The sequence below is a fragment of the Malus domestica genome, chromosome 07, assembly GCF_042453785.1.
Source record: "Malus domestica chromosome 07, GDT2T_hap1".
Lineage (NCBI taxonomy): Eukaryota > Viridiplantae > Streptophyta > Magnoliopsida > Rosales > Rosaceae > Malus > Malus domestica.
The window spans coordinates 35,892,073-35,914,992 of record NC_091667.1 but is presented as its reverse complement, the minus strand read 5'-3'; the positions used below and the strand labels follow the sequence as shown (position 1 = coordinate 35,914,992).

At 38.7% G+C, this 22,920-nt stretch overlaps 5 protein-coding genes across 5 annotated transcripts; 4 read left to right on the top strand and 1 right to left on the bottom strand.

Moving 5' to 3' along the window:
- Positions 1–1,243: 1,243 nt before the first annotated feature.
- LOC103439910 (uncharacterized) lies at positions 1,244–4,466 on the top strand. The gene is made up of 5 exons (XM_008378550.4): positions 1,244–1,649; positions 2,077–2,377; positions 3,143–3,301; positions 3,399–3,694; positions 3,803–4,466. Exons 1-5 carry the CDS (start codon positions 1,446–1,448, stop codon positions 4,025–4,027), a joined length of 1,185 nt encoding a protein of 394 aa, XP_008376772.1. The 5' UTR covers positions 1,244–1,445; the 3' UTR covers positions 4,028–4,466.
- A 2,771-nt stretch (positions 4,467–7,237) lies between these two features.
- On the top strand, positions 7,238–9,448 carry LOC103439911 (AAA-ATPase At2g46620-like). Its single transcript, XM_008378552.4, has one exon. It carries the CDS (start codon positions 7,878–7,880, stop codon positions 9,348–9,350), a length of 1,473 nt encoding a protein of 490 aa, XP_008376774.1. The 5' UTR covers positions 7,238–7,877; the 3' UTR covers positions 9,351–9,448.
- A 1,409-nt stretch (positions 9,449–10,857) lies between these two features.
- On the top strand, positions 10,858–14,991 carry LOC103439913 (vacuolar protein sorting-associated protein 26A). Its single transcript, XM_008378554.4, has 12 exons — positions 10,858–11,064; positions 11,609–11,658; positions 11,768–11,842; positions 12,069–12,143; positions 12,284–12,356; positions 12,592–12,636; positions 12,880–12,991; positions 13,160–13,226; positions 13,566–13,610; positions 13,766–13,821; positions 14,063–14,238; positions 14,467–14,991. Exons 2-12 carry the CDS (start codon positions 11,656–11,658, stop codon positions 14,643–14,645), a joined length of 906 nt encoding a protein of 301 aa, XP_008376776.2. The 5' UTR covers positions 10,858–11,064; positions 11,609–11,655; the 3' UTR covers positions 14,646–14,991.
- Positions 14,988–16,800, bottom strand: LOC103439912 (rhodanese-like domain-containing protein 14, chloroplastic). Its single transcript, XM_008378553.4, has 6 exons — positions 16,250–16,800; positions 16,065–16,111; positions 15,807–15,899; positions 15,547–15,685; positions 15,370–15,472; positions 14,988–15,294 (listed from the first exon to the last, which is right to left on the bottom strand). Exons 1-6 carry the CDS (start codon positions 16,458–16,460, stop codon positions 15,174–15,176), a joined length of 714 nt encoding a protein of 237 aa, XP_008376775.1. The 5' UTR covers positions 16,461–16,800; the 3' UTR covers positions 14,988–15,173.
- A 2,131-nt stretch (positions 16,801–18,931) lies between these two features.
- LOC103439914 (uncharacterized) lies at positions 18,932–22,673 on the top strand. Its single transcript, XM_008378555.4, has 8 exons — positions 18,932–19,336; positions 19,783–19,927; positions 20,006–20,174; positions 20,681–20,951; positions 21,132–21,397; positions 21,479–21,694; positions 21,871–21,973; positions 22,225–22,673. Exons 1-8 carry the CDS (start codon positions 19,186–19,188, stop codon positions 22,284–22,286), a joined length of 1,383 nt encoding a protein of 460 aa, XP_008376777.1. The 5' UTR covers positions 18,932–19,185; the 3' UTR covers positions 22,287–22,673.
- Positions 22,674–22,920: the final 247 nt, after the last annotated feature.

Here is a 22,920-nt window from a genome sequence, read left to right as displayed (position 1 = left end):
TATTAATGTGATTAGGACAGCTAATTGTAGTGCGTAATGTCATTAGTCAACTAATAGAATGATTTAAGAATGTAATACTACTTTAGGGAAAAAAATGTAGTACTATTCTGGTGCGGAAAAGTGTAAGGGAAGATTTGTTATTATTATCATCGACGCCATATTATGCCCATAATCTCGAGCCGAAAGGATTCACGCGTGACACCTAACTGCCAACTGCCACCTATATTGATTTAGGTATGAGTTTTACCTATGAATTTACAAATTGCGCATAAATATCTAAAAATACACAAACAAATTCTTAATCAATACTAAAATTGAAGAGATATCTTTGTATGTGTAAGCAACATTAGGGGAAGGTATGAATCGAAATTGGATGGTGCAAGAGTGAATGCTCTTAACAAATTAAGCTACATGCCGTATTGTATGTTAAGTATCTTCTTAGTTTTATTTGACTTAGTAAAAAAGAGTTCGGAAATATTGCTTATATCCGTTAGTCAAGTCAATGCACCCAAATTCACATTCACCTCGTCCTGCATTAATATAGTTTAGGGTTTAGGAGAGTCCATGGGCCAACCTGTCACATCCCCGCCCGGGCCCCCACCACATCCGGGGCTCAACTCCGCCGTAGCATGATATTGTACGCTTTAGGCCCCGACCACGCCCTTACAGTTTTGTTTCTGGAAACTCACTTGAGCAGAACTCCCCAGTGGGTCACCCATCTTGGGATTGCTCTCGCGTGAACTCGCTTAACTTCAGAGTTCCTACAGAACCCGAAGCCAGTGAGCTCCCAAAAAGCCTCGTGCTAGGTAGAGATGAGAATATACATATAAGGCTTACAAGATCCACTCCCTTGGGCGATGTGGGATGTTACACAACCCGTAAGACATATAAGGTGCATTTGTTTGGCCTCGCTAGGTTTCACTAGAGAAAAGCGAAGAAGTTTTTAGGGAGAGTGGAGAGTATTTTAGAAAAAAGAAAAATGTTGCATAACAATAAAATATTAATAGATTTGTATTAAGTATTATAATATTATAATTTGTTATTATTTTGGTTTTTAGTCTGATGTTGCACCCAACGTTTCACTAAGTCAGTCCAACTTAATCTATTATAAGCAACTCCAACTTAATCGCTGAACTAATCCGATGCAACAAACGCACTCACAAAGGAAGCCCATGGCCTAAACCATATTCAACACCACCACAAGGCAAGCCCAAACTCTAACGGGCCGACTTGAAACTCTCTCGAAAAGCCAACGGCCCCAAACGAAATTCTCAGCTTGTTTACCAAGCAGGGCACTTTTTCGTCCTTCTCTCTCTTATCCCTTGAAAACCCAGCGTCTGCTTCCAATCCAAACCCCTGCTTCTTAACTCCAAGCCCTAATTTGCTATAATTGCAGAGGGGCACTAGAAATTGGGAATTAAGTCAAGTTCGTGTGCAATTTTCAAATGGGAGGTTCAGGGGAGAGGGAGACCAAGTTCCTGCAGGAACTGATACTGTACGCGGCGAGCGCGGCGTTGAGTTGCTTGGTTTTGTTCGCGGGGCTCCGGCATCTCGACCCGAACCGGGAGGCGTCGAAGAAGGCGATGGAGCACAAGAAGGAAATCTCCAAGCGACTCGGCCGCCCTCTTATTAACACCAATTCTTATGAGGTAAAGAGGCCTTTTTTTCTTTTTTCTTTTTTTCTGGCTTCTGGGTTGTTCTTAACTTGCTATTTCGTGGATTTTTAATTTAATTTTGGAAATAATAATAAATGTTGGATAATAGTGATATGGGTTTTTGTAATATGTGAATTTTGAGGTGGTACTTTGAAAGATGATGAATTCTTTATGCATTTTTATGTGCGTTTTAGAGGGTATTTTTCGTGCTGTTTTCTTGAAATGCAGGGGTTTTTGCTGTTTTCCTTTATGCATTATGGTGCAATCAATTTGATTTTTGTTAATACTTGGTATGTGAGTGCAAAATTATTTTGAATCACTTCGGGGACATCCGATAAAATTGGAATGATACCATTAGATTGCTTGACTTGTCGATTTGAACGTTTCAGTTTATTAATGCTGATATAGTATTCGTTATCAGGATGTTATAGCCTGCGATGTAATAAACCCCGACCACATTGAAGTAGAATTTGGATCTATTGGAGGACTGGATGATATAAAGGACGCCTTGTATGAACTAGTGATCCTTCCGCTACAGAGGCCTAATTTGTTTTCCCATGGGAAGCTTCTTGGTCCACAAAAAGGTGTCTTGCTGTATGGACCACCAGGTACTGGAAAGACTATGCTTGCCAAAGCTATTGCGAAGGAGTCTGGAGCTGTTTTCATCAATGTCAGGATATCAAATCTGATGAGCAAATGGTTTGGTGATGCACAAAAGCTCGGTGAGTGATGATCATGTTAAAACGGACTCTTTTCGAGTATATGATTTTCTACTGTCTCTTCTCAATTAGATTCTGCATGTTTCATAACCTGTATCTTTATCTCAGATTCCGTTCAGTGTTTTAATTTGTTAATTCTGGTCAATCTTATTAGCTTCATGTACTGAGAAGTTGTCCTCGGTCCTTACCATATCAATTTTATGTGTAGAACCATTTAGATTTTCTTTGATTCTCAGACAATATCTTTTACTTCTTTATTTTTGGAATATCATTGTTAGTATTGTATGGTTGTGAAGTACAGAAACGGAGTGTGCTGGATGAAATATGGGCCTTTTTTTTAATAAGAAAGATAACTTCATATGAGCTTTGATTTGGTAGCTTCCATACTTTTATGTGTTTCTCACAACTTACTCAACTAGCTAAACCCATGGAACAACTATAACCATGTCGTTAGGACTTTTATAGCGCTTTTTCCTACCATCTCAACTAATAAGTCAAGTAAGCCAACTAATTCTATACTTATGCAACTGGGAATCAAAATGGGCTGTATAAAAGAAATTATTTTGTGATCTAACTTGTTAATTGGGACGACTGACCTCTTACTTTGAAGCCATCCTTTCTTAGACCCTATTTATTTCAAGGAAAAGTTCATGCATATTTGTTGCTTTTACCTCAAGAGTTCAAATTATGCTTGTTTCTACAAGGATTGTGAAGTTTTTGTGGTCTTCATATCTACTGTGCTTACCATGTTTATATTTTCTTCTGCAGTTGCTGCTGTATTTAGCTTGGCTTATAAACTCCAGCCTGCTATCATATTTATTGATGAGGTTGATAGTTTCTTGGGTCAGCGCCGAAATACAGATCATGAGGCATTAACAAACATGAAAACTGAGTTCATGGCATTATGGGATGGCTTTACTACAGATCGTAAGTGTTTTTTTGTTCCCCTTCTCTCGAAATAGGAATTTTCTTTTTCTTTCCTTGGATAGGGCATTTGGTTTGATATTTTATATTGTTCATGCAGAGAATGCTCGAGTTATGGTTCTTGCTGCTACTAATCGTCCATCAGAACTTGATGAAGCAATACTTCGTCGTCTTCCTCAGGCCTTTGAGATTGGGATGCCCAATCAAAGAGAGAGGGCTGATATACTAAAGGTGATTTTGAAGGGCGAGAGAGTTGAAGACAATATTGATTATGACCGTTTAGCCGTCTTGTCTGAGGGTTACACAGGTTCGGATCTACTTGAGCTTTGCAAGAAAGCAGCCTATTTTCCTATCAGAGACCTACTAAATGAAGAAAAGAACGGAAAGAAATCTTCTGTAAGTAGATATGGCATTTCCATTGTTTATCTTGGTGGTTTAAGCTCTAGTAATAGGCTTGCAGGTTTTGTTTGTACTGAGAATGTTGGTCTATGCTTCTTTCTTCAGGCACCAAGGCCATTAACCCAGTTAGATTTGGAAAATGTTCTCGCAACGTCCAAACATACAAAGGTTGCTGCAAATGACTATACTGGCTTGATCTCATCACAATCATCACCAGGGTGGTCAAGGAACAGAGAGACAGGTGATTATCCAGTTCAAGCTGCAATTCATGAGCTCACGAGGCACGTGGTCCAAATCTTGAATATTCAACCTGATGCACAGGACCCTTGAAATCGCAACCTCCAATCCAGCCACAAGCCTCCACAGGTGGGGGAATTCTTGGGTGTCAAGGGTGTATATCCCCGTGTGTATATAGAACTCTTATACATCACGGGATGAGTGATATATTCACACGGGGTATACCTCCGGCGAAACCCTTGTGTTTCTCCTATCGGTGACATGTTGAACTCCACACCGTTAGACTCATGGCAGTAGTACAATTATTTTGTATTAGGTTTACAATACATATATTCGAAGTATTCACGTAGTTCCATCGTTTTGAATGGTGCCTAAGATCATATTGTGATTTAGCAAGTGACAGATTGTTGGATATGAAGGAGCTGCTTTGTATCGTTAAACATTCGTCGTTCGGAATCAAACCATTGGCTGTTATAAACCTTTCTGACTCTGTAAACGTTGTTTATAGTGGGTGATTTTGTTTGACATTTAACGTTTGCCTTCCAAGTTTTTATTTGCTCTTGTTGCAACTTGTCTCAAGTTAAATGTGCAAGACTAAACAGTTCAGCAAGGGTACCTTCTTCAACCCTAAACCAACTGTCGTAGGGAAATGCTAGGTTTAGTTGTGTGCTAGGGCGGATGCGGATCCTGACAATTCATGCTTATGGGACCCATAAACAGATCAATGATATACTACTTTGTGCGACATCATTTGATGTGTGAGGTCTTTGAGCATGTCCCAAGTTACTTGAGTTAATAGGGCATCCTGTTCATTATGTGACAAATGGGGGGTACCTATAATCACGACAATGGTATACTATTCTAAAGTGGCGCGATTTAAGTAAAGCAATATAACAGACAAACCCTATTACAAATGATGAGATATACTACTAAACTCGTGTTAGTGGGCCGGTGTGGTGATTAACAATGTATGATTCACATGGTGAGCAAGTTGCATGAGGTAGAAGAATGACCAGGACCATCGTCCAGGACATAGCTGGAAGTAGAGCAGTTGCTTTCATTTTTGGGTGGGAGCTTTAGGAGATGGGGTCAAAGCCACTCAGTTTAGTGGGGCATATCATTACCCTGAGGGTCTAAGGACCGCATTTTTTCCACTAGAAAGCTACAACAACTCGTGGAAGCGCTTTTAGTCGTTTTTGACCACCAAAAACGTTTTTGATTTCATTTGAAACATTTTTAGAGGCACTTAAAATTTTAATTGTTACGCGTTTATATGCGTTATGAACTGAATTGCTTTAATAAAAGCACTTGTAACAAAAGAGCTTATAAACTTGAGTGCTTTTCATAAAAGCAAGCTTTTCAAGACATCAAGAGACGAAACATTGCAATTTGCAAGTGAGTTAACAAATATTGGCAGCACTGTACAGCTGTCCATTATAAATACTGAAAAATTATTGCAGGGAATGGACGAAGGATACTGCGGAATAAAATAAATTACTGCGGCCACAAATTTCAGAAAAGGGATACGTCGGAGCCGGAATGAGATTCATTTGGATATTTGTGTTGGAGTTCGTAAATTAAATAATCTGGATCATTTAAAAGAGAGAAAAAGATCAACGCCGTTCAAGGTTTTGAATTTTTATAAAATAGGCCAATAGAATAAACTAATGGAATTGTAAGATTGAAATTAAATGGTCTAAATAGCTGAGTGCGCGGACTCCACGAAAAGAAATCCAAAGTCAATCTCAATCTGTCACAATCAACAATTTGGTAATTTCCTTCGGATTCCAATTAACTTGTAATAATACTAGTTTTGTGGACATTAGTAGGTGCCTTTTTTTTTTGTCAAAATTAGTACGTGCCTTTGGCTCTCTTAATTATTGCAACGCAGAATTTGTTGAAGAATGTAATTTCATGTCAGAAATTTGACCAATTAAATTTGTTGAAGAATGCAATCTTACGTCGGAAACTTAACAAAATAAATTACAATTTACATTAAATAATTTTATACTTAAACATACTAATATATTTTGTGATAAGTAGTTAAATTGAGACAATATCAATATGACTAAGATTAGACCATTAATCCGACTCTAAAATCTCGACACAATTAATCCAAATAAACAACTTGCATTATTGCGTAACTGCATTACTCATTTCCCCTCACTCAAGTAAGCACCATATGTTTGACAACTGAAATATTAATTAATATTGCATGTTGAAAATGACCATCCTGTTTGAAGCTAGATTAATGAAAGATTAAAGAAAAACCAGGTCGCAATTGGTGAGCAAAACCACACACTTTGACTACAAGCTCACTGTGGGACATATAAGACTGCCAACAACGCAAGAGAGGGAGAAAAACTAGCACGAAACAGATTTACCGTTATCGTGATGTTTCAGTTTGATATTATACTATTACAAATGACAAGATATTCTTAGACTAAAACTGTAAAACATCATGATAGTCGTAAACACGCATTTTTCGAAACTTTCTCTATGACAAAAAATGAAAGCCATGAAAAGTCGGTTCACTTGTTCAAAAATCAAAACTCAAACACGTATCCAGTCGAGATTGGGTGTAAGCAGCAGCTGCTGCTGAATTTGCAGCGGCCAAGTCCAGTTCAAACTCAGCATGCGGCGGCTGCTGCTTCTAGAAAAGTAATTAAGTTTGCAATAATGTGTGTGTTTTCTTTTCCGATGGTTTCCCCTTTTCATGTATGTGCTGCGCAAAGTGAACACTATTACGAGCAGATCTCCCTGCGCCCTGGGTTATTAGCTAGGCACCACCACCACCAACAAAACCAATAATTTATTAGATTTCTTCACCAGTCCTAATCTGCAATCGGCGAGCGGCATTTCAAATTAATCACGTAAAAATTATGTGTTTTAATTATTCGTAGCACCAACTGGACCGATAGTTTAATAGACACTTCCTATGTCTAATGGACGACCGTATGAGAGTATACTTACTAACGGATGTTAATATGGCAGTATATTTCAAACCAAACACGCATTATTATGTGCTTTAAATGTGTTCTAACCATTTCTTCGGTCATTAACAAAACCACCACCCGAACCCATAGTCTAATAGACTTCGTCACTTTCTATACCTAATTTGCACTGTCATGTAGTAGTAACCAATTACGTCACCGATGTTAATAATTGAACTTAAAACGTGTCATGTGAAATACGAGTTCAAACTTCATCCCCAACCACTCACCAGCCTGTAGTAATTAAACCAAGGGCTTGGTTGGTCAATAAAATTGAATAAAATGGAGGCGCATGTGAATAGTCTTCTAAAATGCAATATTATTCAATAATCTCCTCAAAATAGTCATATAAATAAATATTAGAGAGAATGAGTCCTTAGTCGTCGGTCATCGTTTCACAGCCAAATACAAACAGTACAACCTACATTTCTTCCCAATTTCTCTCTACGTACACGCCCATTGTTGCTCTTTGGATTTGACCCAACATTGATTGGCCGGCTCAAGCCGTCTCCATATATTATTTCCCCAACCCAAACCCCATTAAATTCTCCCCCAACCCTCATTCCTCCTCCAAATATTATTTTCAATCTCCACCCCTCACCTCCACTTCTCTCTCCCTATATCTTCCTTGGATTTCATCAAATTAAGTTCAACCTAATAGCACTAGGAGCATATTTTAGCAACCCAAAATTGAGCTTCGAATTCAGCTGACTTGAGTGGCGGAGACTCTTCGGTTAGTACCACGCATCATCAACCTCGCCTTGAGAGTGCCCGTGAAGGCGGAGTACCTTCACCTTTGTTTAGAAGCTCAAAATCTAGATACAACTCCTTTAATGTGCTTAATCACTTTGTAATTAGTTAACTTAAGCGTCGGAGGTTCTTCGGCCGATACCAGGTTGTGCGTACAATTATTATTGCGGTGGGCTTGCTGGGCTAACTGTTCATTTATCATGGGTGGATTCATGGCATTTTTCTATTTCTTGCTCTTTGCAATTTCTTTGGTTCTGGTTCTCCGGTTCGTGTCCAAAACATCTCTGGTTCACAAATTCACAAAATTAGGGCAATCCTTGGCGGACCGGTTCAGAGTCTACCAATTCTACAAAATCCCGCAATTCAACGAGCACTTCCAAGAGAACCGGCTGTACCGGAAGATCTCCGTCTACCTCGACTCCCTCCCTTCCATCGAGGACTCCGACTTCACCAACCTCTTCACCGGCGTCAAATCAAACGACATCTTCTTCCAGCACGACGCCGCCAACTCCGCTGTCCACGACACCTTCCTCAGCGCCAAGCTCTCCTGGACCAATGAGAAATCCCAGTCAGACGGAATCCGCTCCTTCGTCTTGAAAATCAACCGGTCCGACAAGCGCCGTGTGTTCCGCCAGTACTTCCAGCACATCCTCACCGTCGCCGACGAAATCGAGCAGCGGAACAGAGAGATCAAGCTCTACATGAACCTCTCCAGCGAAAACGAACGGTGGCGATCGGTTCCGTTCACGCACCCCGCCACCTTCGACACCGTCGTGATGGACGCTGAGCTGAAGAATAAAATCCGGTCCGATCTCGAGAATTTCTCGAAATCGAAGCAGTATTATCACCGACTAGGCCGCGTTTGGAAGCGGAGCTTTTTGCTCTACGGCCCCTCCGGCACCGGAAAAACCAGCTTCGTCGCCGCCATGGCGAGGTTCTTGAGCTACGACGTGTACGACGTCGACATGTCCAAAGTCGCCGACGACTCCGATCTGAAAATGCTTCTCCTCCAAACGACGCCGAAGTCGCTGATCGTGGTGGAGGATCTGGACCGTTTCTTGACGGAGAAATCGACGGCTGTGAGCTTGTCCGGTCTGTTGAATTTCATGGATGGGATCGTATCATCGTGCGGCGAGGAGCGCGTGTTGGTTTTCACGATGAACGGTAAGGATCAGGTGGACCAGTTGGTTCTGAGGCCGGGGCGGATCGACGTCCACATCCATTTTCCGCTCTGCGATTTTTCCGCTTTCAAGAGCTTGGCCAGCACTTACCTCGGGCTCAAGGAACACAAGCTGTTCCAGCAGGTGGAGGAGATTTTCCACGGCGGCGCGAGTCTGAGCCCGGCGGAGATCGGCGAGCTTATGATTTCGAATCGGAGCTCGCCGAGTCGGGCTTTGAAGTCGGTTATCTCGGCGTTGCAGACGAATGTGGATAGTAAGAAGGGCGCGAACAAAGCCGCGCAGGCGTTGACGAATAGTTCGTCGGGTCGGTCGGTCGACGAGTCGGGCGAACCCGGCGGCGTTTTTTGCCGGGAGAGTGTTCACACGGTGAGGGAGTTTAAGAAATTGTACGGTCTTTTCAGAATGGGAAGTCGGAGGAAGGAAGAATCGCCGTTGGATTCTAGTTCCGCGGAAATGTTGGATGGTTCGCGGCATGAAAGGGTGAATTCGTAATTTTACAAGTATTTCTCTTTATTTTTTAAATTCAAAATACCTAGTCCCATTGTAACATAACGCTTGACGATGGATTTAATTTATTTATTTTACTGGAATATTATTTTGTTAATTCAAAAGCTTAAAGGCAATGACTTCTATGGACAATGAGGAAATATACGTGCAAATTTTGATTTGACTTGGTTAAGCTCGTGTATTTGACCCTTTTTAAGGACAATGACCCATAGTTTTTGAGGCGCCTAACTATTTTGACAAATCGAAGTTTTGATCTTTGTTAGGTGAGGCTTTCTTTTAAGAATCCGGATCCTCGTCGGATCATCTTTGCGAGAATTTTAAGGATTTGTGAATCATATTCGTTCATTGTACATCGTACGGTTAGAAATCATTTTAAATATTCTTATTTAAAATTAAATACAACAGTACTGACAAAAATTGACTGCACAATGTACGATAAACAGACGCGATTTACGGATCTCCATGATCCTCACCAAAAGGATATGAAGGGGATCCTATTGGTTCTTTTAAGGCTCGATGCTTAAGTTTAATATTTGTTGAGACACTGGCTAAGCCAAAAATTCTATCGAGAAACGTCAAATTAACAAAAAATAAAATCATCTAATAGCACAAAATATTTAGTTTTGTCAGGTTGATTCGCCCCATTACTGGTTGAGGTGCTATAATAACCAACAAGATCATCTTCGGATTATTTTGGTGAGGATCTTAAAGATTCGTAAATTGTGTCCGTTTATCGTAAATCGTACGATCAGTTTTTGTCAGATACTATTTGTATTTAATTTTAAATAAAAACATTTAAAATGAGTTCTGACCGTATGATATACGATGAATATATATGATTCACGGATTCTCAGGATCCTTGCAAAGAGGATCCGGCGAGGATGCGGATTCCTAGAATACCTCTTCATGCGAGGGTAGCAAATTTCAGTAATATAAAAATTTATTTCATAAATAACCACAACTATTATCGTATCTAGCATCCATATTCTCCTTTTTTTTTCTTTTAATCTTATGAGTCCTAGAAACATACGGGTCAACGACTCATAATTTGCATATTTGTGAAATTTATGTCAGCTTTTATTTTTATAAAAGGTTCCGTCGGTGAGAAGGGTCATGTCTTGAGAATAATATATACAAAATAATTTGAACGTATACAAATACGTAATCCGTTAACCTACTTTGAGTATTTATTGATTACGCCCTTGTGTCGAGAGTTTCTATTACGAAACTAATAATATGATGAAATAAATAAACATATGTTGTATGTAACTGGTAGCAAGACAAGTTTTTTGATTTGTTATTGGCAATCTTTCAAGCAACTTTGGAAGTTTTCACAAACTACGTAAGTTTTTTTTAATCAAATAAAAACTCATACGAAAGTTAAAAACATATCAATTAGCCTCTGATTTATTTTACGTTACATCCATATCAAACATTAGTTATGTGCTTACTTCAGGAAGTACAAGTATATCCAAACGAGTTCTAAACGGTTGTAACTCTTAAAATTATGTGACAAAGGGAAAACCAAATGTTCGGTCCCGTGCTCGCACGTGAGAACGAGCACGGCTTGAAGAAGAAAGCAATAGACTTTGAGTCTCATTCCCAACTGTCAATCAAGGGGTGGTTTCGCTCTTCTTCTCCGTCAGCCCTAAAACCCCAATTCGCAGCGCTCGCCGATCTCTTTCTTCGTCGTCATAAGGTACGTGAAATTCATAAATCTTCAACTCCGTTTTCAAAATCTTCCCTGTAAATTTACTACTTTTCTTCTGATTTAGGCTGATGATCGGTTGAATTTTGATCTCAATTGCTCCCCATTTTACGCCTATTTAGAGCCGATTAGGTATATATGCAGTTGAATTGGGAAATCCTTTTTATCTATGAGAATTAGGGCACAAGTTTTGAGCTTGGAAATACTGGGTGGTTGTGCATTTTAGCTGTTTTGGGTTACAATTCATGCATTGGGGTTTTAGCTTTTTAAATTGTAGGATTAAGTGAGTAAATTGTGATTTACGAGCTTAGAACAATTTTTTTTTGTGCATAAACAGATAAATTTTGCACCTTTGTAAGTGCAAGCTATGTGTGTCTTAAGTTGACTACTATTAGTTTTAAAGTTTATTTAGGTGAACTTTTCGGGTCTTGAAGGAAACTACGATTTTAGTGTTTGGTATATATGCACGATTAGCGAGAGAGGCATGCTTTATAATGTGTGTTGAGGTATGAATTGTCCACATCGAATTTTGCAGGTCTCTTGAGTGAGCTATTAGGAACTGGGCTTTTTATCCTGATCAACATGGTAAGGTTTCATGAACAGCTAATGGTTTCTGCCGTTATTGTTTAGTCTGGTTATAAACCGCGAGGAATTCTTTGTAGTATTAATATGGCTCATTTCAAATTTGTCGCAGAATTACCTAATTGGAGCATTCAAACCATCCTGCAACATTTCAATCACATTTTCTGATGCCAAAACTCGAAAGCAGGTAATCTACATGCAAATAGTACATTGAGATATTTTTCCCTTTCAAGATCGTTATCATACATATTATAGGTGGTAGCTCATGCTCCTTGTTAGTTCCAATAGATCATTTTATTTAGTGGTTTATTTATCTGTGGCTTTATTAATTGCGAATCTATTATCCAAAGTACAACTGTATGGGATTGGAAAATCGCATACTTCTTCCCCTCATCTCTGATCTTATTTTGTAGGTCCCTTTAAAGAAGGAAAGTGGCCAAGCAGTATTGGTCCCACTTTTTCAAAGTCAAGAAAACATTTTTGGGAAGGTAAATTGTTTGATTGTATTGTTTTAAATGATAAGCATTATAGTACACAAAGGTTGAATCTTGAGGAAATTGATTTTGAGTAGTTTAGACTATAAAGATCACCTCTTAAAGATATTTCCTTTCTTTGTTGTCATTGTCAGATTAATATAGAACCAATTCAAGGGAAGAAGGTCGAACACAATGGAGTTAAAGTCGAGCTTCTCGGTCAAATCGGTATTGTTTTTTTCTTTTATTGTCTTGCTAGTGTCCTGTGTTATATTTTGTATGATTTGGGATGATGGAGGTTTAATGTGAAAATTATAGCATGAGGTTTGGTTTTTGGTTGACAGCATGCTAATCGAACTGCTCCTGCCTGTAATTGTTGTTCCTTTCTTCTTGGCCAATAGCATTTTTTTAGGATTTTTACTTCTTACCGTAGCACTCTAATAGACTTTATTTTATGTTGCAGAGATGTACTTTGACAGAGGCAACTTTTATGACTTTACTTCTCTTGGTGAGTTTGCTTTGGCTTCATTTCATTAGCTTTGTACAGTTTCTACTCAGTTTTTCAAACTACTGATTTTGGTACTTTGTTTACAACCTTTTACATTAGAAATGAACCCTATTATAATTTTGGCGTTCCAATTTTTTACTGAAGAAAAAAAGGTGCTGTGTTTCATTTAATTGGCTTTAAATTTGTTGTTTATCCCTTCCACCTTATTCTTCAAAGCTCTAATTGCATTACTCTTGTTAACAGTTCGTGAACTTGATGTTCCTGGAGAGATATATGAAAGGAAAACATATCCTTTTGAGTTTTCTACAGTTGAGATGCCATATGAGACTTACAACGGGGTGAATGTGAGACTTAGGTAAGTTTTAAGACGTTGATAGTTATTTATATTTTCATTCTTATTTTGTTTATTGAAGTAAATATCTATTGGCACCTTTTACGTTTTTCTACACTAGTGTAGATGGAAAACATCATGTTCATAATAATTAATTCATGCTATGACATATTGTAAATTTGCTTTTCCCAGGTATGTTCTGAAAGTCACAATTAGTCGTGGTTATGGTAGTAGCATAGTGGAATACCAGGATTTTGTGGTAATCTCTCGTTCTCTTAGAATACCAGGATCTTTTGAGCATTGTGCATTGTCACTTTTTATTATCTATGCTTCCATAACCTGCTCACAATTTACGACTTACGGTGTTTCCATATAAGTGATCTTCTCTCTCTCTCTCTCTCTCTCTCTCTCTCTCTCCTCTCGGAATACCAGGATCTTTTGAGCATTGTGCATTGTCACTTTTTATTATCTATGCTTCCATAACCTGCTCACAATTTACGACTTACGGTGTTTCCATATAAGTGATCTTCTGTACCATTCACACTCACTAGTCATGTAGCATTCTCATAGTTTGTATTGATGTCATTCTGTGCTTCAGGTTCGCAACTATTCCCCACCTCCATCTATTAACAATAGCATCAAGGTGAGTACCAAATAAGGACTGCAATAAAAAAGTTTGCTTCTATTCATCCATTACCTAATTCCATTTTATGGTGCATCTGTCTAGTGTGATCCAACAGCCACCCCATTGTTAGTCCTCCCTCAATGGTTCGTCTTCTAATTTTATTGCCTTTGCAGATGGAAGTCGGAATCGAAGATTGTCTGCACATTGAGTTTGAGTACAACAAGAGCAAGTAAGTCGAAATGCATTTCATGACCAGGGTTTTGTGTTTGTCATTAGTGGTTTACATGCATGAGATGAAATCCGGAAACAATGGCTGTTTTCAAATGTTATGTTTCATTGCCTTTACAACCATAGCCTGATTTCACTTTTATATAGCGGGCTTGTACAAGAACTTCGTGCCTAGAGTTGTTATTAAAACAAAAGAGAACAATTTGGCATTAATTATTGGTGTGTTGATACTTGATATACAGGTACCATCTGAAAGACGTTATTATTGGCAAGATATATTTTCTTCTTGTGAGAATCAAGATAAAGAATATGGATCTGGAGATCAGGCGTCGAGAGTCAACAGGGTCAGGGCCCAACACCCATGTTGAGACAGAGACACTTGCTAAGTTTGAGTTGATGGATGGTGCTCCAGTAAGAGGTATGTTCATTAACTCTTCCGCTTTCTTATATATCCAGTTTATGCTCATGCAGGTGGGTGATGGCTGTGTAATTTGAAATTTTTTTAGCACATTTGTATTTTCAATTCGGATGGTCTGGTAAACGTGAATGAAGTTTTTGGGAAATATTGAGTTACGTCTAAATCTTGCTGCAATTCTTCAACTGTCCATAGATGAATGGTTTACATGCACATGCTTGCCTTTTTCAGGTGAATCAATTCCCATTAGATTGTTTCTTAGCCCTTATGAACTCACACCAACACACCGCAACATCAATAACAAATTCAGCGTGAAGTATTATTTGAATCTTGTTCTGGTTGATGAAGAGGACCGACGGTATTTCAAGCAGCAAGAAATCACCATATACAGGCTTCAAGAGACGTCATGATCACTCATCTCTCGTGTGCTATCTCCATTTGATCCATTAATGTGGAATAGAAGATAACTTTTCTCATGGCACCTTGTAAAGCTTAAAAAAATTCGACCTTTTCGTGCTTCAATGACTTGCTATTGTAGATGAGTTGCAACTTTGATACCGGATTGTCACGGGTCGTGTACATGGGGCGCGGTGGAAAGGACACGATCTCCGGTTGCTGCGACGATACATCATGTAACAATCATCCTGTTTCTTAACTTTGTGAAATTTTCTCCAATTTCCTTTGTGAACTATGAGCCTGCTGTTTCTGCTATTGTTATTTTTTTTTTATGGAGACGATGAAGACATTACGGATGGATTTTTCCGATTTCGTTGTTATATTTCGATGCAATACCAACGCATTGTTGGTAGTTTCATTACAAGAACGTTCAATTTGCATCCGAGAAATCATTGGCACACACGCACGCAGTCATTCGTTTATGAACAAAACTTTGCTCCGTTGAAGCATCTTTCTTTCGTACCGCCACCACCACCGGCACTTCACTCTTCTTCTTCCGCAACCGATGGCAGCTCCTCCTTAAACCACGCGTAAAGTCCGCCGTCTAAGTGGAAGACATTCGTGTAACCGTTGAGGACGAGCAAGTAGGCTGCTATCAGTGATCTGCAGAGACTGGTGTGAGTGATCAACTCCGCTATGAATCGAAGTCTCAAGGAGGAAGAAATTAAACTGAATCACCTTGACTGTTGACCTTCCGGGAGATTTTGGGTCGGTTTCATCGTACCTCCGGCGGCGCAAGCCACTATTATCTTTGCCTTCTTATCTAGCTGCGATTCCACACCTGTTATCATTTACCACAACATTGTTATTATTTGGTGTTTCTGTAGCTGTAGACAAAGCAAAGCTTATACATACTTGACATGAACTCAGGGTTCTCTTCTGTGCCCGCAAAGATGCCGAAAAATGCAAAAGCAGCACGGCGGGCAATGTCCCATGCTGTCCACTCCTTTATAAGCCTGTATATTTGCACGTTGATCGCCCCCGCCGGATGAGCCTACATTGACCATAGACATTCATTTTCCGGTAATTAGTCAAGCCAACTCGAACTTCCTGCGGAGATTGGCATGACGGCAAGGGTGACAAATGCAATCACGACGAAGAAAACTTAACCAAACCTCTCTGAATTCCGCTTCAGGCCGCACGTCAAGAATCACAAAGTTGTTTTCCTTTTGAAGCCTCAGAGCTTCTTTCACATCCACACTCCTCACCTGCACATTTTTTTTCAAATTTTCGGCGTTGGTGATTGTTGAAGATCAACTTCTACTTCTGTTCTTAGTTCAATGCTAACGTTCTAACATGGTATCAGAGCGGAATATTCACGTGTTACGTTCTTTGATTGAACTCTTATCTGTTTCAGATGAAAACAAGTGTACCTTTTTCTGTAGGAGAAGTTCCCTCTTAGTCTTCCAGTCCTCTTCAGCTAACCTCTCCAAAACAAGAGAATCAAGAAACCAAGTGAGGGTGGATTAAAAGTACAATTATCATCGTTTTTTTTTTTTTGACAAAGCGATATTCTAAACTACTCTGATATGTGTAAATACAGGATTTACAGTTGTACCTGGCGTTTTGGCTTGTTTTGTCGCTGCACTGCGGATTCTGAGGCCTTGTGATGAAAACTGTTGCCTTGTGGATGCTGATGATGATGATCTGACTGATCCGACGGCTGTATGCCAGCAGGAATTCTGGTTATGGTGACAATGCTTTGAAGCCAATGATCCCAATGGGGAAGAAGAAGATTGGTGCAGTGTGATCGAAGTCAGAGAAGCCATTAATTCCAAAAATATTTATGGCCTCAAAAAACCCCAAGAAATCAGCAGCTTTATAATCTAAATAATCTGGTTCAATAATTTCAATAATTCAATACAGAAACAATTGGAATTGGTGTTTTGTGATGTTTTGAGTGCTTATTTTTTGAGTGAAGTAAATGAAGGGCCATGGATATTATGGTTATGGGATTTTATCTCTTTCTCTTCCCAAATCTGAGTTTGTGGTGGATATTTCTGAGGGTCTATTGCTGTTTCAGTTTCTTTCATCTTCACCAGCCACCCCCCTCTTGTCATGTTGTTGTAGGACCATCCATATTAGCCAACATGGATCAACTTGAGAGGATCTCTGTGTCCAGAGCAGGCGGACTTGGAAATCCGAACCGTTTAAAGACTTTTTTTGTGAAGTGGGACATTAGGATGGGCTAGCTAATGAGGACCGCATGATTTAAAGTGACTAATTTGAATTTCTGGATCCGCTTGCTCTAGACACAAAAATTCGGAAAGGATTTCAACTCACAAAAGATCAACGCTCCTTCCAACCTGGCTTTCGTTCACCCTTATCTTTTTTCTTTTACATATGAATTATGCTCGTATGACATGTTTACTTATTTAAAATGAAATCGAAAATTGAAGAAAAAATAAATGCTTGGGGTCCAATCATTGGGGACGCTGAGACATACTCTGATTGCCCCATAGTGCAGGACTACAGAGATTCCGTTGCCGTCGGTCCTGAATTAAATAAGGTTACATAATTCATTAATAATTTGCATAGGAAGCATTCCTCCAGGCTCCATGGAATGGAGAAATTTTTAGATGTATCAGAAATACGGCTCGATATACTAAGTGTTATTATATAAGTGGTTGAATTTTTATTTTTTTAAGTATCCAATCATTTGTATTATGAGTTTATGATACTTAGGGGTGTATTCAATTGAGAATTTGAGAGATTTTAATGGATTTATAAATCCATGAATTTATGGAGTTTAATTGATTTTTAGAGATTCCATATAAAATTTTGATTCAATTCCTTCAAAATCTCATGAGAATATGTGAGATTTGTGGATGCTTAAAATACACTACAAAATCTCTCCAATTCATTCTAATTCCTAAACTTTCTCAAATTCTTTGAAATCAATTTCTAATTGAATACACCTGAAATGTTATAAACTTCTTTAAAATCCTAATTGAATACACTCGGATTTCTAAGGATTTTAATGAACTATCTTAAAATTCTAATTGAATACACCTTGACTTTCAGAGAAACACTTAAAATCTTGATTGAATACCCCTAAATTCATTAAAAGAATTAAAATCTCTCAAAATCTTAATTGAATTACCAGACTATATTTCTGACACATTGAAAAATCTGTCCTCAATATGAAGAGTATAGGAAGAATATGCTATTAAATTAAAGGAATCCCATTTCTTATTAACTCTAATAAGTCAGCATCAACCATCTGCACATGACTTGAGATCTAAGGTATTAAAAGATATTCTGGACCATTCATTATTAAAAGGTTTATTCAGATGTGATCATTTTAAGATATTGAATACATTAACTGTTACACCTATGTATCCAAAATTGTCCATATTTTAATTTTGAAAACCAAAAAAGTTGTTGTAATTAAGTTGCTAGCCTTTTTTTAATTTCAAATTGGCCTAACAACGAATCAAATAAAATTACATGATAAGGATATAAGTTATATAACATCTTAATTAATATTTGATATTATGAAGGGAAGAAAAAGTTATGGTAACAAACACATTGTTCGTCTGGCAACTCTTATAAAAGCATATCGAATTAGCTCACAACTTAGTGGGAATTTGATAGAAACTATAAGAATAACATGAGAAACTCACTTGTAAGTTGTAACTAGTGTTATACAAGTTTCCATCTAACGTCGCTTAGTCGTTCGGTGACTAACTACTGTCACGATTTATTTAATCCATAAGCATTTGAAAAATAAGAAAAAGCACTTAGACTTGCTTAGGTCATAACTCTCACTTAAACAAAAAATAAATAACTTCTATTTTACATTTTATTTTTGCAATAAGTCCAAAGTCATCAAATTAGTGTCACGTAATACTACGGTGTAGTGATATTATTTTTCACTTGTAAGTGAGATGTTGAGATTTGATTATCGTCAAAGATGAATTTGAATTATTCTCCTTATTGTAAATAATATCCTTTGTTAAAATAAAAATAAAAAAATTGAAAAGTTAGGGAAATCGTCTACGTCATACCCAGACTTGGGGTACAAGATCCGACATTACTTTTAAGTCTTAACCGTCTGATTTCGATTTGAGATCTGTTCCTGTTAAATCACCCACTCACACATCCCTGGTCCCACAAAAAAGATCACCACCGACACTATTTATCTCTACATCACGCAACGTGATGTCGCCACGTGTCACATCACTCCAACCACGTCCTGGTAGGTCGCTCCCGCGATCTCTCTCAAGGGATTCTCCTGCACTCGCACTCTTCTCCCCACCAGTTTCCAAAGTCAACACAGTTTAGTCAAACATACAACTCTATGACCAATCATTACAAATTATAGAAACAGAGGCTGATGCAGAGGATCGCAGCTCCATCATCTTCTTCCTTTGTGCTATATTTACACAATCCATTTATCTCATCACGTACCTTAAAACTCTCCTCTCTCTCTCTCTCTCTCTCTCTCTCTCTCCCCTCTCCCTTTGTCTCTCTAGAGTGCAGAGAGTAACAATGGAGGTTTTCTACTACATGGTGTTCGGGATACTAGCGGCGGTGGTGGCCGCGGCGGAGCTCAGCAAGAGCAACAAAGACCGAATCAACACCCCGTCAACTTTCAACGTCTTCAAGAACAATTACCTTTTCGTTTACTCCCTCATGATGGGTAAGCCCACTGGATCTAACCCAAATTATCGTTTCTCTCAATGCGTACGTGTTTGTATGCGTTTTTGTATAAATGCATGTGTCTTGATTTGATGAATTTTGATCCGATCTGATGCAACTAGTGAGTTTTATGGAGTTTTAAGTGGAAATTTAAGTGCCCATTTGCGAGATCTGCTTGTTCAATCTGTTTTCCGATAGTTTTGATTGATCTGGGCATGCTTTTGATAAGATTTTTGGGATTTTTAATCGTTTTCTTGGTTGAAAAATGATGCTGGCATTGCTTTAATTCTAGCTATTTTCTTTTGATTTGTTCTTAATTGGTTAATAGGAAGTTGGATCTGAGCTGCACTTTAATTTGAGGGGGTTTTGCTAATTATGTTTGAACTTCCCTAATTGAATGAAGAATTGGTTTAAATTACTGACAAATTAATGGTTTTATGGCGATAGCTGGGGACTGGTTGCAGGGTCCTTATGTCTACTACCTGTACAGTACGTACGGATACGGAAAAGGCGACATCGGACAGCTTTTCATTGCTGGTTTTGGGTCCTCCATGTTGTTTGGAACAATTGTTGGATCTCTGGCAGACAAACAGTGAGTTTTCGCGCTGTCATATGTTAAATGGTTCCATGATTATTCAATAACTTTTCGCTGATGGTGTCGTGAATTTAGGGGCCGAAAGAGGGCGTGCATTACTTATTGTATAACTTACATACTGAGCTGCATCACCAAGCATTCTCCTCAGTACAAAGTTTTGATGTTGGGGCGTATTTTGGGCGGTATTGCCACATCACTTCTATTTTCAGCATTTGAATCATGGCTTGTTGCAGAACACAACAAGGTAAGGGATCGTTGCTCTGCCCTTTGTTTTTTTTTTTTTTAAGGAAAACTAAGGAAAAGGACTTGAAAACTTACAAAATAAGGAGTAAAGTGAATAGTATCAGAATTGATTTTTTAGTGTAAAAATGTGGATTTTCGTTAAAGTGAACAGTACCGGGAGCTTTTCGTTAAAGATCCTTTTTTTAAAGATTGTTTGCTTACAGATCCACTCTAGATGTATAGTTTTAGTGGATGGTCACTTCACTCAACAGGGTGAATTTGTCTTCGAAGGGTACTATTATCGTGCTCACTGGCTTATATTAGAAAAAACTTGCTTGCTTGGGGTGCAAAATTTGTTGCCTTTGTAATTTTTTTGGATGTCATTATTTGTTACACATAGGCAATGAGGTAGACTAGGCGCTGTTTCACTTGGTTGGGGTTGTGAACTGTGAAAATTTTGATTGATTTCGAAATTTTAACCCTTTGTATCAATAAATCTTATATGTGATCTTCATCTTGACTGTGCAGAGAGGTTTTGAACAACAGTGGCTGTCAATTACATTCTCAAAGGCAATATTTCTTGGCAATGGTGTTGTTGCTATTTTGGCTGGGTTGCTTGGAAATACACTGGTTGATGCACTGGCTCTTGGGCCTGTGGCACCCTTCGATGCTGCTTCATGCTTTCTCACAATTGGAATGTTTGTGATTTTGTGCACTTGGACAGAGAATTATGGAGATCCTTCAGAGAGCAAGGACTTGTTTACCCAGTTCCGGGGTGCTGCTGTTGCCATTGCTTCTGGTATACTATAAACTTAAGCTAATATTTTTGGATGATAAATTGTGTATGTTTAATGGTTGGCTGTGGTGTTTAAGCCTACATATGTCCTGCGATTTCTTGTCATTCCCTTTCCAACCTCATGGTCTATTTTTCTGTTATGTTCTGCCTCATTTATTATTACCTTTTTTTTATGTGGTTCAGATGAGAAAATCGCGCTACTGGGTGCTATACAGTCTCTGTTTGAAGGTTCTATGTATACCTTTGTGTTCCTCTGGACTCCTGCTCTGAGCCCCAATGACGAGGACATTCCACATGGTTTTATTTTTGCGACTTTCATGTTGTCTTCAATGCTCGGAAGCTCCCTTGCATCCCGGTTGATGGCTCGCCAATCACCTAGAGTCGAGAGCTATATGCAGATTGTCTTTGCCATCTCAGCTGCCTCTCTCCTGCTTCCCATTGTGACCAGTGTATGTTAGGATTCCAGTGTATTGTTTTCTTTATTATTCTATGTTGTCGTGCTGTTCCCTAACTTTGCTAATTTCAAACAGTTCTTGGTAGCACCATCCAATGTGAAAGGAGGGAGCATCTCTTTTGCTGGTTGCATCCAGCTTCTTGGATTCTGTGCCTTTGAGGCTTGTGTAGGACTATTCTGGCCGTCCATCATGAAGATGAGATCTCAGTACATCCCTGAGGAGGCCCGGAGCACCATCATGAACTTCTTCCGCATTCCTCTCAACATTTTTGTCTGCGTTGTGCTGTATAATGTATGTTACAGTTCTTGACCTTGCAATTACATTAGACCTGTAGATGTGGGTGAAGTAGGCAAATTGGCCTTTAGGTGGACCAATCTTGTTTTGTCTTCCGGACGTGATGTTATCACCTAAGTGTGCTCAGTCCACCTCTTTTGTAACTAGCGAGCTGATTTTGTATGTCTTTGCAGGTTGATGCGTTTCCAATGACAGTTATGTTTGGTATGTGCTCGATCTTCCTCTTCGTAGCATGTCTCTTGCAGAGGCGCCTCATGGCGATTTCAGACAAGCCCAGTAAGTCGTACTTTCACTCCAACCACATCCTTTGGCATCCTTAATATTTTAGGAAAACTAATAAAAAGGGCTTGAAAACTTTGAGTTTTGATGATAAGGACAAAATAAAGGGTAAAGTGAATAGTACCAGAATTGACTTTTTAGTGTAAAAATGTGGTTTTTCGTTAAAGTGAACAGTACTGGATGCTTTTCGTTAAAGTTACCTTATATTTTTGGTGCTCACGGATGGAACTGTTTGATTCTGTCAACAGAGACTGAAGATTGGGTATCAATGAAGGAGAGGGACAGCGAGGCAGAGCCGTTAAACATATAATCGATGCTGAGCTGACAGACCACCGGACTTTTGAGAGGTCGAAGACAACGAGCTCATCCGTTCAACATACTAGTAAAGTTCCTGTTAACTAAGGGTATGCTCAATTTCGAAACGTTATGGAAAATGTGGGAGGAAAACAGTGGTCTGCCCAGCAAAGATGCGAACCGAAGAAGATCCGGTTGAACGTCATTGAATTAGTTTATTGCCAAGTTTTCGGGGAAGGAAAATCATCTCTTCTTGTAATGCCATCGTTATTCTTTTACAGCATCCAATAGCCCCTCTCTCTCTCTCTCTCTCTCTCGCTCTCTCTCTCTCACACACACACACATTTTTCTTCATTGACATTGAAGTGTACCTACGATTAATTAATGCAATTTTGTTTTATCATCTTTGTGTTTTTGTCATCAACAAAATTGGAGTGCAGACTCAAAAGTCACTAATAATGGTAAGACTCTCTCCAAATCACTAATAATAAATTCTTTAATGCATACAACAAAAAATTTCGGCTTAAATATTCTATTAAAAATACATATTTGACTAAATAAATAGTAAAATCACTGTCAATTGCCTTGTAGATTTTACTCTTAATCATGATGAAAAATATTTTTCAAGAATAAAAAATTTACATTTTTCT

Coding starts and splice junctions, on each gene's coding strand:
- LOC103439910 (XM_008378550.4), top strand. CDS start 1,446: ATGGGAGGTTCAGGGGAGAGGGAGACCAAGTTCCTGCAGGAACTGATA. Junction 2,378..3,142: donor TGGTGATGCACAAAAGCTCG/GTGAGTGATGAT, acceptor TTTCTTCTGCAG/TTGCTGCTGTATTTAGCTTG. Junction 3,695..3,802: donor AGAACGGAAAGAAATCTTCT/GTAAGTAGATAT, acceptor TTCTTTCTTCAG/GCACCAAGGCCATTAACCCA.
- LOC103439911 (XM_008378552.4), top strand. CDS start 7,878: ATGGGTGGATTCATGGCATTTTTCTATTTCTTGCTCTTTGCAATTTCT.
- LOC103439913 (XM_008378554.4), top strand. Junction 12,637..12,879: donor TTATGACTTTACTTCTCTTG/GTGAGTTTGCTT, acceptor TCTTGTTAACAG/TTCGTGAACTTGATGTTCCT. Junction 13,822..14,062: donor TTTGAGTACAACAAGAGCAA/GTAAGTCGAAAT, acceptor CTTGATATACAG/GTACCATCTGAAAGACGTTA.
- LOC103439912 (XM_008378553.4), bottom strand. CDS start 16,460: ATGGCTTCTCTGACTTCGATCACACTGCACCAATCTTCTTCTTCCCCA. Junction 16,112..16,249: donor AAAACAAGCCAAAACGCCAG/GTACAACTGTAA, acceptor TGGAGAGGTTAG/CTGAAGAGGACTGGAAGACT. Junction 15,295..15,369: donor CCGGAAGGTCAACAGTCAAG/GTGATTCAGTTT, acceptor CAGTCTCTGCAG/ATCACTGATAGCAGCCTACT.
- LOC103439914 (XM_008378555.4), top strand. CDS start 19,186: ATGGAGGTTTTCTACTACATGGTGTTCGGGATACTAGCGGCGGTGGTG. Junction 20,952..21,131: donor TGCTGTTGCCATTGCTTCTG/GTATACTATAAA, acceptor TATGTGGTTCAG/ATGAGAAAATCGCGCTACTG. Junction 21,695..21,870: donor TCTGCGTTGTGCTGTATAAT/GTATGTTACAGT, acceptor ATGTCTTTGCAG/GTTGATGCGTTTCCAATGAC.